The sequence below is a fragment of the Typopeltis vanoorti genome, chromosome 7 (genome assembly GCF_054136105.1).
Source record: "Typopeltis vanoorti isolate ZY-2024b chromosome 7, IOZ_Tvanoo_1.0, whole genome shotgun sequence".
Lineage (NCBI taxonomy): Eukaryota > Metazoa > Arthropoda > Arachnida > Uropygi > Thelyphonidae > Typopeltis > Typopeltis vanoorti.
The window spans coordinates 73,617,266-73,631,413 of record NC_143555.1 but is presented as its reverse complement, the minus strand read 5'-3'; the positions used below and the strand labels follow the sequence as shown (position 1 = coordinate 73,631,413).

The following is a 14,148-nucleotide window of genomic DNA, read 5'->3' as shown; positions in this document are numbered from 1 at the left end:
TATGTTGGAACATGGTGTTAGTAATAACCAGTCCATGTCCTGAGCAGAAATCCAACAGATATTTGCCATTATTATTAGCTTGGCTCTTTTCTCCAAATTTTCCCAAAATATTTTTGGATGTCTCACAATCATTTCCTACTCTGCTGTTTAGATCCCCAACAAGGACCAACTTTTCCTTTTTCATTGTGTCAGTTGCTTTTTCTAGAGCCGCAAAAAATTCCTCCACTTCTACCTTAGTAGAACCTTCTGTGGGACCATAGGCACAAATAAGTCTCATTGTCCAGTTCCCCATTCTCATATTTGCCCACATTACTCTACTTGAGACTGACTGCCATTCAAGAAGCTTAGCCTCGTATTTTGTGTTGAATACTATGGCTACTCCTTCTTTTCCTTGATTTTCATTGCCTGAATATAACATTTTGTATTTATTGCTCAGAAAGATCTCACCAGTTTTGGTCTTTTTTGTTTCAGTCACCCCTATTATGTCGATCTGGTACTTATCTAATTCCTCAGCTAGCTCCATTTCTTTGCCATTCAGGCTTCTTACGTTGATAGTACCGATCTTTAACTCTGGTGATGTTGAGTTGGGGTTTGTTTTCAGATTTGTTCCAGTAACTGACACTGTTCACCCTGGTTCCGTGGCGAAAACAACAGGGGCCTTGTTTAACCATTCGATGCTCCAGCCGGCATGAAATTTTGTCATGTTTTTTATTTTGGTTTAACCAATAAGAATACAATTTGGTCTGCTAAATCCCAAATTGTCAGCCCATCCTCGTTCGTTCAGTATCAAAGTAGATACCCAACAGGGTGCACCACGAAAAGGTGAGGATTGGACATTAGGTCAGAAGCCCTGGTCGGTTCTCTGCATTCCTTTAAAGGCTATGTGGAGGTCTCCTCTCAGTTATACAGCTTTGACCCTGAAGCACGCCTAGTTTGCACTGATACTGTAATTATTTTTATCACCAGTGTCTTGTTACAAGTATTTCTTTAGTAGCTTTTGAAACTTTCATTATTATCTGCCCCAATTTTCATTCTCATCTTTAAACATACTGCAGATTACTACAGTGATAAGCATTTATATATACATGTACATATATGTATATATAAATGATACTTCATACTTTAGAGCACAACTATGCTCTAAATATTTTTCATCTGCAGCAGCAGTGCCTATGGGTCCAATGCAGTTTTCACCATTCTTATCAAATCCCTCTCCCCTTCATGTCTGTAGCCAGGTGACTTGCATCTTGCAAAAGCTCACATGGTGACTCCTTCACATCATCTACTCACTCTCATGTGGGCCTCTGTTTATACCATCTGTTGAACCAGGCAGCAAGGTCTGATCATTCTGCTGTTATCCATCTTACAGATACATCCCTTAAACTTAAGTTTGAATTATTTTTACATTAGATTCTCTTTGCAGTTTACTTTTCTGTGCAATTCTTCATTCCATATCTTTTGTATCTATTCAATTCATAGAATTTTTCTATAACATGTTCTTTCAAATGCCAATATTCATTTCAGTTTTCTGCCTGTCTCACAACCATAGAAAGTGCTTGTGAATATGCATATTTCCAGTAGTCTCAGCTTTCTGGCAAAGCTCACTGATTTACTTGACTATATCTTGTCCATTGCCTGTATATTTGCTTTCATTATCTAAGAACTTATCTCTTTTTTACAGTCTAAGTCATGCCTCATGTTTCTCTCCTAGGTATCTAAAGTTCTTAACATCTTCCAGCTCATATCCATTGATCATTATTTGTTTTTATGCTCTTTCCTTTGATTATCATTGTTATAGTTTTTTTTTCTTGAAGTTTATTATCAACTCGTATCTTTTTTAATTCTTCTTTTCTTTCTAATTCATCTTCAATAATTATGACTGTCATCTGCAAATTGTAAATTTATTTTGTACCTTGAACTGAAATTCCCTTTATAATGTTATTGTACATTAGATACAGTAGCTCTAAACTAGCTAACCAGAATCCTAATATATTGGATTTGTTTCCTGGTGTCAAGGACATCTCCAGGCACTGTAAACACATCTAATTTTCACCCCAAACTGTTGACTTTATAAAATTAATTTTTTATGTTTTTATAATGAAGTTCCTTAGTTCAAATTAATTTAATTCATTATAATAAACAATAACTTTCTTGTCCTTTAGAATATGATTGTTACCATATGCTGGACTTCATCATATTCATTGCTCTAATTTCTTTCCTCTTTTATAATACTGGATTCTAGCACTTTAAGGTGGGAGGCCCTGAGTGGTCAATTTTTTGTTTTGTGCAAGTGTTAATTTGTTTTATTGTATCATTTTTGTTGTACCGTCTCTTTGTCTTCAGAGGATAAATGTGAATCCTAATGGGATTAAGAAGAAAAAAATATTTTATGTAGTTTATTGTGTCAATGATATTAAATGTGATTTTCTGAGAAGTTTTTTTATGGTAATCTGATTCATGAAAAGTTGTTAAATCCATACTATAATAGTTTCTAAGGTGAATTAGCAGGAAGTTGGGGGGGGGGACTGGTAAACGTTATATAAAAGCTTGCTCTAAAAATTGTAGAAATTATTTTATCAGAATTCATTTCATTCACTTTGCGATGTCTGTTATATTTTCTTAAGCGCATTATCTTGTATTTTCCAGGACTTCAAGGGTATTTCAGCTCAGATGTAAAAGCAGCTGATTCTCAGTAAGTTAAGAATTTCATATCTTTTGAAGTTTATTTAGGTGCATTGTGTTCTGGAGTTAAAACAAGTTATAACCTTGTTTAAACTCCAATGACACTTTAGAACCCAATCTCTGTGGTGATGTATTCAGATAATTTGAGTACATGTTTATATACTAGTAACTTTTGAACCCAATCCCTGTACTACCAATATCTGCTTTTGGGGTCCACTTATTCCCTTTGCTAACTGAGAATTTCGCATACCTAGTCAACTCGCTTATAGTCATATATCTGGGCCTAAAAGGAGGAAGCATTTATTCTTTTTGAGATAACCGAGATTGAATGATATGGTCAAGTCACTGAAGTTCAGCTGAATTGATTGTTAAAACCAGTATAATCAGATCAGTCTGCAACAATCGATATTGTTGGGCTTCTTAGTGGTCCTAAAAATATTTCCAACCATTCAGTCATCAGACTGGTAGAAATTATGTACCCTAGAGCAGAATTTTCCAAACTTTCAGTACCCCTTTTAAGATTTTAGTAACACTAGCATATCTTTCTCATATATCCTTCAGGCAAAAGCAATTTGAGAGAAGTCATAATATTATTCCATTCAAACATGAATAATTTTAAAGTATTTTAGCATTTGCATTAACCCCCCAACCAGCCACGATGTCTATAGATGTCAAGCTAAATCTGGATACGATGTTGTAACACCCATTGAATAACATAGATAAGAAGTGCAATTTGATTTCACTATTTCATCCACATCGACTGGTAGGGAGGTTAATAATAAATTATAAACATGTGAAACAATTTCATTTAATTATTAAATACATTTTTAGCTTAGTGTTTATGTATGTACCATAGAAACTGAAATTTAAATTTTCATTAAAAAACAAATAGTTATTATTATTATTATTTTCGGGCTACTCCAGGGAATCCTTAGACTCATCGAGGGAGGCCCTAAACATCATGTTCACACAACTATACGACATTCTCACAGTATCTATCATACCTTGCCTTGAACTCGCTCACTGTCATTGCACCCACAACACTGGCAGCTTATTCCACTCATTTACCGCTCTAATACCCCTGCTAACCACACTCTTGCCCAGCTTCCATAGGTGTCCCCCTAGTTCGCCCACCACCAGTCCTGATCTCAAAAATATCCTCTGAACTAATCTTATAGAATCCTTTTAGCAATTTGAATGTCTCAATCATATCTCCCCTTTTCTGCCTATCAACCAGTTTCTGCAACCCACAAATCTTCAACCTGTTCTCATATGGTTCATTCCATAGACCTGCAATCATCTTAGTCACTTGCCTCTGGATCCTCTCCACCTCCTCCCCATCAAGAAGGAACCGAGGTGACCAAATCTGGGCACAGTAGTCAAGATGAGGTCTTATCAAGGCTCGGTACAGAGGTACAATAACTTGCTTGTCTCTGCTCGTTAAGGTATTTTTCAACAACCAAGTGAGTTGATGAGCTGATTTAGCTACTTTCACAATGTGCCCCCCTAAACTTCATCTCCCTATCCACCAACACTCCCAAGTCCCTGGCCTCATCAATCTCTTGGAGTACAGTTCCACCCATGTGGTATACTGCTGCTAATCTTTTCACCCCAAAATGCATAACCTTACATTTTGTCACATTAAATTGACATCCATTCTCCTTAGCCCAGAACTCCAATCTATCTAAGTCATCTTGCAAGACTTTGACATCTTCTGCATTCACTATCGCCCTACCCAACTTTGCATCATCAGCAAACAATTGAACTGTCCCACTTAGACCCTTCCCTATATCGTTAATAAACAGATTAAACAGCAGTGGTCCAAGAACAGAACCCTGCGGCACCCCACTAGTCACAGGCTGTCTTTTGGACTTCACTCCTGAATAAATCACTCTTTGATATCTCTCCATCAACCACCCACCTATCCATCTCACCAACCCTATATCCATTCCTATATGTTGTAGTTTACAGATTAGAATTCCATGTGGTATCCTGTCAAACGCCTATGCCAGGTCCAGCAGTATCACTGTAAACCCATTTCCCTTATCCAGTTCAGCCGTCACCTTGTTATAAAACTTGAGCAAGTTACTCAGGCATGATCTACCCTTTACAAAGCCATGCTGTCCCCTGTACAGTATCTCATTTTCATCAATCCATTCCTGTATTTTTCTCTTGACTACTTTCTCCAATACCTTGACAACAACTCTTGATATGCTGATCGGTCGGTAATTTGCAACCATAGTTTTGGATCCTCCTTTATGCAGTGAAACTATTTTCCCCTCTTTCCACACCTTCAGGACTAAACCAGACCCGAGACTCAGATTAAACAACATGGTCAAGGGCACTGATAATTCCTTAGCCGCTTCACGCAAGACCCGTGCCGGTATACCATCCAATCCCACAGATGTATTCACATTAAGGTTCTGTAATAGACTATTCACCTCCACTTCATTCATCACAATTCCCGTATAAACTAATGGCTCCTTCATTTTTTCAATGCCTCCACCTGGATAATATACTTTTGCAAAGTGCATGCTCAGTAACTCCACTATATCATCTGGTTCAGTGACCTCCTTACCATCGTCATTCCTTAAAATCATTTTGCCATGTACAGTTTTTTTCTTGCTTGCAGCATATTGAAAGAACTGTTTGGAATTCTCTTTTGCTTGCATAGCTAATTTCCTTTCATAATCAGCTTCTGCTGTTTTTACCACACTCGTTACCCTTCTGGCCTGCACTTTATACCGTTCATGTGCCTGCAGGTCACCCCTTTCTTTAAATTCCCTCCACAGTTGTTTCTTTTTTTGCAGCTCAAGCTTAATGGTGTTATTCATCCATTTAACCCCTAATTGTTTTACTATTCTGACCCTAGGTATACAATCAGCCATAACCTCCTGCAAATGCTCCTTGACCACTTCCCATGCTCTATCGATGTCCAGCCCTTGCAGTTGAACATGCCATGGCACTGATCCAAGCAATCTCCTAAGCTTGTCATACTTGCCAGCACGGTAATTCCACATATACCCTGTCTTAATCAAAAATTCCACACCTTTAGCCACCTCCCAGGTCAAGACCTTATGATCACTCTCACCAGTAGGTGGCAACATGGTCATATTCATTACAGTCAAATTGTGAGATGCTATTACCAGGTCAAGCACTCTCACACCCCTAGTATTTTCAATTACATGCTGTCTCAGATAGTTATCCCTTAATAATTGAATAAAATCCATTTCCTTCCTCACATGTGTCCTCTCCTCCTTCCAATCAATGTTACCATAATTAAAATCCCCCATAATAATTACCCTCCTTCCACTCATTTCATCTATTTGTTTTTGCATACTATCTCCACCATCTATTCCATCACCTGGCCTATAGCAGCACCCAACTGTATATTTTATTCTGCCAATCTCAATCTCACACCAAATAGCCTCAAATGACCTCCTTTCACTATCTTGCAATACAACTTCAATTCTCCTTGGTTGCAGTTTATCAGCTATCATCAATAACACCCCTCATCCCATTTTATTCTCTCTGTTCCTCCTAAACACACTATAACCTACACATTCTATCCCACTAACTATATCATCTTTCGTCAGCCATGTTTCACTAATGCCAATAACCTGTGGCCAGGAAAAGCCAATGAAGGCCAAAAATTCTTCCTTCTTGTTCCTAATACTCCTGGCATTAGTATACATGAAATGCAGTGATCCCTTTGTTCCACCCCTATCTTGATGCGTTATTCTAAATGTCCCATTCCCATTTTTGGTCCTTAGTGCTGGCTCAGGTACATTATATACATTTTTACACTCAACTGTCTCACTGATGTCTCATATCCACTCCCCCCCCCCCATCCTTGGTAGTTCTAGTTTCCCTGGTTCTGCACATCCAGTTTCACTTCATTCAGCAACACTTTTTCCAGTCTTCGCACACCAAGCCCATTCAAATGCAGGCCATCCATCTTGTATAAGTCCTTTCGCCCATCAAACTCATTCCACACGTCCACGAATTCCACACCACACCATTTGTATAACCTGCGCATAATGTCATTTGCGATTATGGCCCTCCTTTAAACTCCTCTCTGTCATACCGCGGCAACAGACTCACCATTCTAACTCTGTCGCTCTTTTCTTTCGCTACCTTTAACAATACTTTCAAGTCCTCTCTCATAAAAAAATGTATCACCTTTCAATTCATTCGTACCCGCACACAATTATTAATTCTTTCACCCTCTGTTTTTGCACTCTAATACTCTCACTTACATCCTTAAATTTCGCACCCGGTAAGTACGATTTAGTTACACTCCCATCTATCACTCCTCTTAATACCGAGTCACCATACAACACTCTTTCCTTCATTTCAGAAACTCGCCCACTCTTACGCTGGTTATTTACGTTAGCCGAATCACTCTGGAAAGAGTTTTGCAGGTGCTCTAATTGCCGCTGCACATTTTGTATCACTGCACGCAATCTAGCGATCTCACTTCCTACAAATAATTCCTCATTTTTTTTATCATTCAAACCACTTTCTCTCTCTGTATAGTTGCTCTCACTCTTTCTTAGATCACCGCTCTCATTGCCATCTTGTACATCGCAATTCCCTATCAAGCAACTATTTTCACTCACATTCTGGCTTTCTTCACCCATAGCTGTCTCACAACCTGACACATAATTCAACTCCTCACTTTGCTTACACTTTCTGCACATTTTTTTTTTTTTTTTTGATGTTGAAAGTTTATTTTTCACTTGGTTAGAGTATAATAATTTTAGTTTAATCCTTTATCCAAGTGTGAGCAAACAAAGTTTGCGCCTGAAAGTATCTTCAGGACTGGGGTAAGGTGATACAACACCAGGGCAACTCGTTGCAAAGGTGTAGCAAGCTACCAACACTCCTGTCTCAGTATCTCCTTTAATGCAAAACACATCTCCTTGCGGATATGTCTAATGTTATGCATTAAGGGAAGGGCCACTACCCAGACTAGTTTCGACCTTTATTGAGGTCGAATGGGAGTTCATATCTCATCATCATTGGCCTCTTTAGAGTCAAAAAGTTGTGCTGAGAGGCAGCTTTGATAGTAAGAGAGGAGTAGAAAAGATAGAGTTGATAGTAGTAGTAGGTAGTTAAAAGAGGCCTCAGTCGATCTACTTGGCCACACTCAAGAGTCATCGCCAAGCAGATCTCTGACATTTCCTCCCTCCATCCATTCTTGGTCTCGACAGCCAGTCATCTCTTCAGATGTCTGGCTGGCGAAAGGAGTGAAAAACAAATGAAAGAGGACACTTAAAAAGAAGAACTGAGAAAGGACACAAGAAGTTACATATCACTAATAGCAAAGACAGAACGAAAAAAAACAACAACTGGGTGACATGAAAGACCAATTTAAACTGAGGAGAGTGGGGGAAGAGCCTGGCCTGGGTGATGCAGCCCACAAGGAGCTGCACCGCCTCGGTGTAAGCCTTTGCAGCCCAGGTTCTCAGGATACCCCTTCCTGTGTGGACAAAATTTAAACGAAACAAAACTTAAAGGAAAGGTTTTTTTTTTTTTTTTTTCTTCCTGGCAGATCGATACTAGGAGTCGACTGACTTGTTAGGCGAGGTTTAAATCCTCCTTCTGTCTATTGTTGTGGGTTTTAATGATGAGATCTGCTAATTTGTCTCCACGGACGTGGTTTAGCATGTAGAGGCCTCTGTGCAGTGCTAGTCCCAGTCGTCCTATGCATCGATAAGACCAATGATCTTTTCAGGAGTGATTTCATCTATATTATCGACAAACACGTCGTTCCATTCTGCACTGACGACTCTTGGCCCGTTTTGTCTTGTGAGTATCAGTTGAATGTCTCCAAATGTTTCTATTGCTTTTCGTAGTCTCGCCTCCTCCTCAGGGAAATCTTTTAAGAGGTGCATTGGCTTTTGCGTGAGGGAACTTTGTCGGTTCTGATATTGCCTTTGTTTCAGCTTTGCCTGGAATTCCTCTATGAGATTTTTTTCCAGGATTGTGGGATTCTCCTATGGGTCTTAGATCGTCTCTTTGTTCTTGTTCATCTCTTTCTAAATGGGTGTCTGTTTTATTTCCTTTTTCTTCCTCCTCCTCTGAACTTGACGTTTCTGCTGGGCTGTCGTAATTTGGTTTGGTTCTTTTATTTTCTTCTTCTTCTGGTGTGATAGGTCGTTTGGTGGCATTGGTGTTATTCTCCGTTTCCATTTCATCCTCGGTTTCGATGATTTTTCTAGCATTTCGTTTTTCTTTTTTTTCTCTGTTTTTCCTTCTGTCTTGTTGCCAGTAGGTGGTTGGATTTTGTAATTTGTTATCACCATAACTGGGGGTGTAAGTGCTGGGAAAATGTCAGGATCTATAGTGGTAGTTTCTGTCACTGTCTTATCTGCAGTCAGGTAGTCATGACTTGTAGGCTCTGAGCTCTTGGTTGAAATATTTGCTGGAATTGGCGAAATGGCGCCTCCTATTCTCTCGGCGTGTGTCCTGCTAGGACAAACATTGACTTTGTGGATAGTATCCTTGCATTTCAGACAGGGTGCTTCACACTGGGCTAGAGCATGTCCTGCCCCCATGCAGTTCCTGCACTTGTTCTTGGGTAGTCCGCGCCTAAGTGTTCCAGTGATCCGCACCGAAAGCACTGTCTTTTTATGCCCGGGTAACTGACCATTACCCTGGCTGACCCGATCATGACAAAGTTTGGGATTTCTGCCTTCATCATGATCGAGAACGAAACTTCTCCTGACTTCCACTGAGGAAAATCAGTGTCCGTGCCAATTTTTATATCCCGGACGGCTCCCCATTTCGAGAAGACTTTTACTATTACATCCCTGTCTTCTTCTAAATATTCGAGCGGGAATCGATCAATTTTAACTGTTTTGGAAATGCTTCCCGCCACAAAAGGATGATAAAGTTTCCCTTTGCATTCTACTCCATTCAGCAGTTTCTCCCGTGTTGCAACGTCCGTGCATACAACCTGAAATCATCCACCACCATAAGGTGTGAAACCGGAAATTTTGTCTGCCCCTACTTTATCAATAATGGTTCTAGCAAATGTCCTCTTCTCGATCTCTGTATCTATTTCGAACCTGAGGGTTCTTACCCTCGGTAAAACCGAAGACATTATTTAACGAAAGAAAGGAAGAAGACTTTCCAAGGATAGTCTATTCCTATAAAATAGCGGAATGCCGTGTATAGGCCTAAAAAAAAACCACAAAAAGAACAAAGGAATCTTACCGAGGCAGGACTTCAATCGGAGCTCTCTTTTCGGTTCTCCTAAACTGTTGCTGGAATCTGCTGGAACAGGTTTGAAGAAGGACTGCAACATGGAGCTTTCTCTCAGGGCCGCTGAAAAAGGTCTCTTCAGTGGGAGCCAGGCCCAAGCTGAGATACCAGGCAGAAGCATTCGCAGGTCATCTCTACCTATAGGAGTTGCCAAATGGTGTGCCACCCTTTTTTTAATAAATTACTCTGGATTTAGAGAAAGATGTTGAAAGTTTATATTTCACTTGGTTAGAGTATAATAAATTTAGTTTAATCCTTTATCCAAGTGTGAGCAAACAAAGTTTGCGCCTGAAAGTATCTTCAGGACTGGGGTAAGGTGATACAACACCAGGGCAACTCGTTGCAAAGGTGTAGCAAGCTACCAACACTCCTGGCTCCCACTGAAGAGACCTCAATAAAGGTCAAAAGTAGTCTGGGTAGTGGCCCTTCCCTTAATGCATAATATTAGACATATCTGCAAGGAGATGTGTTTTGCATTAAAGGGGATACTGAGACAGGAGTGTTGGTAGCTTGCTACACCTTTGCAACGAGTTGCCCTGGTGTTGTATCACCTTACCCCAGTCCTGAAGATACTTTCAGGCGCAAACTTTGTTTGCTCACACTTGGATAAAGGATTAAACTAAATTTATTATACTTTCTGCACATTCTCCCACCACTATCACTTTCAATCCAAACTCCAGCCTCATTCAGGAATGCATACATTCCACACTCATCACAAATTCTCTCACATTATAGTTTTTGAACAATGCCATCGTATTTTTGGACGCCATTATCTTACGTCGCATTGGTACCATATTCAAATCTATGAAACGTATCGTTAAATACTAAATTAAATAACGGAATTTACACCAAAATCACACTGACACCACAAGCTACCAAAATTAGACAATATTACGTTATGATTTTAACCTATATTCTAATTTTCATTCAAAATTATACTTAGCTTTCGGGAGCTCCCTAAAAACACGACCAACCTCCTGGCCCTCTAGCGGCCAATGATGTTTAATGAGATGAATTGTTTGAGATGAGAAAAGTTTAATGAGATGAATGAAATTTAGCACAGAGTTCCAACCACATTGGTTTGAACTATTTGAATTTAAACTTTTAATGCAAGCAACTTGAATGACACAGTTGGAATAATATCAGGCCATCAACTAGACACAGATCCTAATAGAGGTCAGTTGATACATGACAAGAGACACGTTTTTGTTTAAAACTTTAGATTTTTTTTTTTTTTTAGTTCCTCTATTATTATAGATTAACTAAAGGCAATTATACAATAGATGTTGCACTTATCTTCCACAATACAGCAACAACAACAACAAAAAGGTAATCAAAATAAAATAAAAAAAATTGCCCTTGTGGTATTGTTTCTCTTATGGAGAAGAGGTAGATGAGTCTCATTGCCCATTCTAATACCACTACTTTTGCTTAAAGGAAACTTGAAGTGGCCCAACACTTTCCCAATCAAAATCCTGGTTTATTTTTCTCCGTTTTTTTTAGTATGCAACATGACTAGTGTTTTCACACTTTGATCAGACGTGGAGAGACTCATCACTTATTGAGGTATGCTTTAAAACAGTTATTATGCAACTGGCCACTACATAGTGACTTGGATTGAACTTAATAGTAAGGCTTTGAGTCATTGAATTTGGAAGGTTCTGAGTCAGTGAATTATTTTGCTGCCATTATTCCACTAGATTTGCCTCAAGGGAACATAAATAGTTTATGTGTGTGTGGGGGGGGGATTCTGCCAAAGTGACAATATTAGAAGAGTTAGGATTTTAAAAAAATGCGAGTTCCACCCATGAAAGATTATAAATGTATGGTATATTAGCCTATCCATTGTAATAATAATAAAGGGTGAGGTTGTAATCCACAGCCTGTTGGCAAAGTACATAGTGGGTATGCTTTTTTATTTGTCAGCTAATTGCTAATATCCAGGCTGGCTAAATTGCTCTTTCATTCTCTTTCGTTCATTCATTCTGTCTTTGTTCATTTTATAAAATTCTTCTGTTATTTCTATCACTCTCCAAATGTCCCAGCCATGTCTTCCTAAATGATTTTGATATTCAGATTTTACTATTGGTATCACTTTTTTTTTAGGGTCAGAATTAAATAATCTGTAGGAAATGCTGATATAGTATTTCATGGAATCTAAAGAAACTCTTGGGTTCTCACCTAATGTCCAATCTTCAAGTTCTGATGGTGCACCCACTTAGTAGGGATCTACTTGGATGCTGAACATATGAGAATGGGTTGGCAGTTTTGAATTTAACTGACCAAATGTTATTCTATATTGGCATGTAGGGTGTTATCAAATTAAAAAAGATGCCTATTGGAACAAATTTGAACTCGCCATCAGCAGAATATAAGATAGGAACCATGAACATAAAAAGCATCAGTAGAAAAGAACTGGAACTTGAAACAGAAGACAAAAACAATTCTTCTACATAACAAATACAAGGTTTTACATTCAGGGAAAAGGAGTTATTCAACACTGTAGGATAATCTTCCTGAATAATAGATGCTCTGAAGTAAATTGATGTGGGCAAACATCAAAATAGGGAATTGGACAATGAGATTTAGTTGTGCTTGTAGTCCCACGGAAATTTCTACTAAGGAAGAAGTGGAGGAGTTTTTCAGATTTTTAGAGAAGGCAGCACATAAATGAAAAGTTGGTCCCTGTTGGAGATCTAAACATTAAATAAATGAATACCTGACATATAGATATGTTTTGGTAAAATATGGAAAAAGAGCAATAATAATGGTAAATAGCTACTGTTATACTGTTCAGGACATAAGCTAGTGATTACTAATGCCATGTTCAGTCATAAAAATGTGCACAAATTCACATGGAGAGAGGACACAAGAAATAAGAAAACTTTTATTCTATGTTATTGTTGATAGTGGTATCTGCAATGATGATTCAGGGGATTTGAAATAGGAAGTGATCACCATTTAGTTTTGAACATGATGAATATTGTATTGAAAAGTGTAAAATTAATCAAAGTCAAGCTGCTTTCAGAGGTAAACTGTAGACTCAAAATATGCAACGATTATTCACAATTACATTTTATCAGAGGAATCAAAGTTGACAAAGGTAACATGAAAACCGAACAAAAAGAAATTATAGATGTTTGGAGTAATTACTTGGAAAGATTGTGGAATGAAACAAGAAGTGACACAACAGTGGTAGAAAATTATTATTTGAGATAGCTATCCATGAAATGTAGAAAGGAAGTTGGCGTAGGTTATTTAAACCATAAATGCTTAAATATGGAGATATAAAATTTTACCCTGGCTGCAGTACATAATTCAGAAAGCCTATTCAAGGCTGAATTGAGAATGACCCTGATATATTTCTTATAGTACCATGCTATAAAAAAAAAAAATAATAAAAAAAATAAAAAAAAATGAAATGCAAGAATTCAGGAGACTTTTCTTACTGACTGTTCCATGAAGAAGTTAAAGAAGAGGCTGAGCCAAAAAATAAAAGTTTTCATAAGCTCATAAAGATTAGAGTTCAAATGATGATAGAATTATTTATAATCAAAGAAAGAACCATAAAAATAATAATTGAAGAGGAAAAGACTCTAAGCTTGGTTCAATTTATGCATAAGTTGAAAGAAGATATTAGTGGGAATAAGAAAATGTTATATCGATAAATTATATTAAAAAGAAAGAAGAAAAAACAAGAGGAACCAGGTTTTCAATAAGTGGAGGAAGTCTTGTGACTCCTATAAAGATTAGAATGATGGCACCATTATTTTAGAGATAACGTTAAGCAAGGATGAAGCCATAGTAAAATAAACTGGAATGAATGGTGATGATAGAGAGAGAGAATAGAGAAATAAGTCTGCAGAGATTGAAGAAGCATTAAGGAAGAAGAAGAAGAAGAAATGGATATCATTTGCCTATGTAATTAATCAGAGCTTCTTGTAGTTCAGGACAAGAAGCTCTGATTAATTACATAGACAAATGATATCTCCTCCCAGGAGATTTTCCATTTCTTCTTCCTTAATGCTTCTTGGTGCCTGATGATTCAACGAAGTGGATTATTGTTACAATGTATAAATAAAGCTCAAGAAGAGATTATAGAGGAATATGAACTGGAAAGGAATAACATTATTGTGTCACTGTGCAGTGATGTATGAAAGGATAATGTCAATGAAAATAAAAGCATCTGGTTTT

The 14,148-nt window shown here is 38.0% G+C and overlaps 1 protein-coding gene across 2 annotated transcripts in view; it reads left to right on the top strand.

Moving 5' to 3' along the window:
* The window catches only part of Graf (GTPase regulator associated with FAK), a 573,290-nt gene that overhangs the window by 528,535 nt on the left and 30,607 nt on the right, over positions 1-14,148 (top strand). For both annotated transcript variants that reach the window (XM_090395958.1, XM_090395957.1), the window contains one exon: positions 2,647-2,692. In XM_090395958.1, coding sequence (XP_090252084.1) covers positions 2,647-2,692 — 46 coding nt within the window. The remainder of the gene's footprint in view (positions 1-2,646; positions 2,693-14,148) is intronic.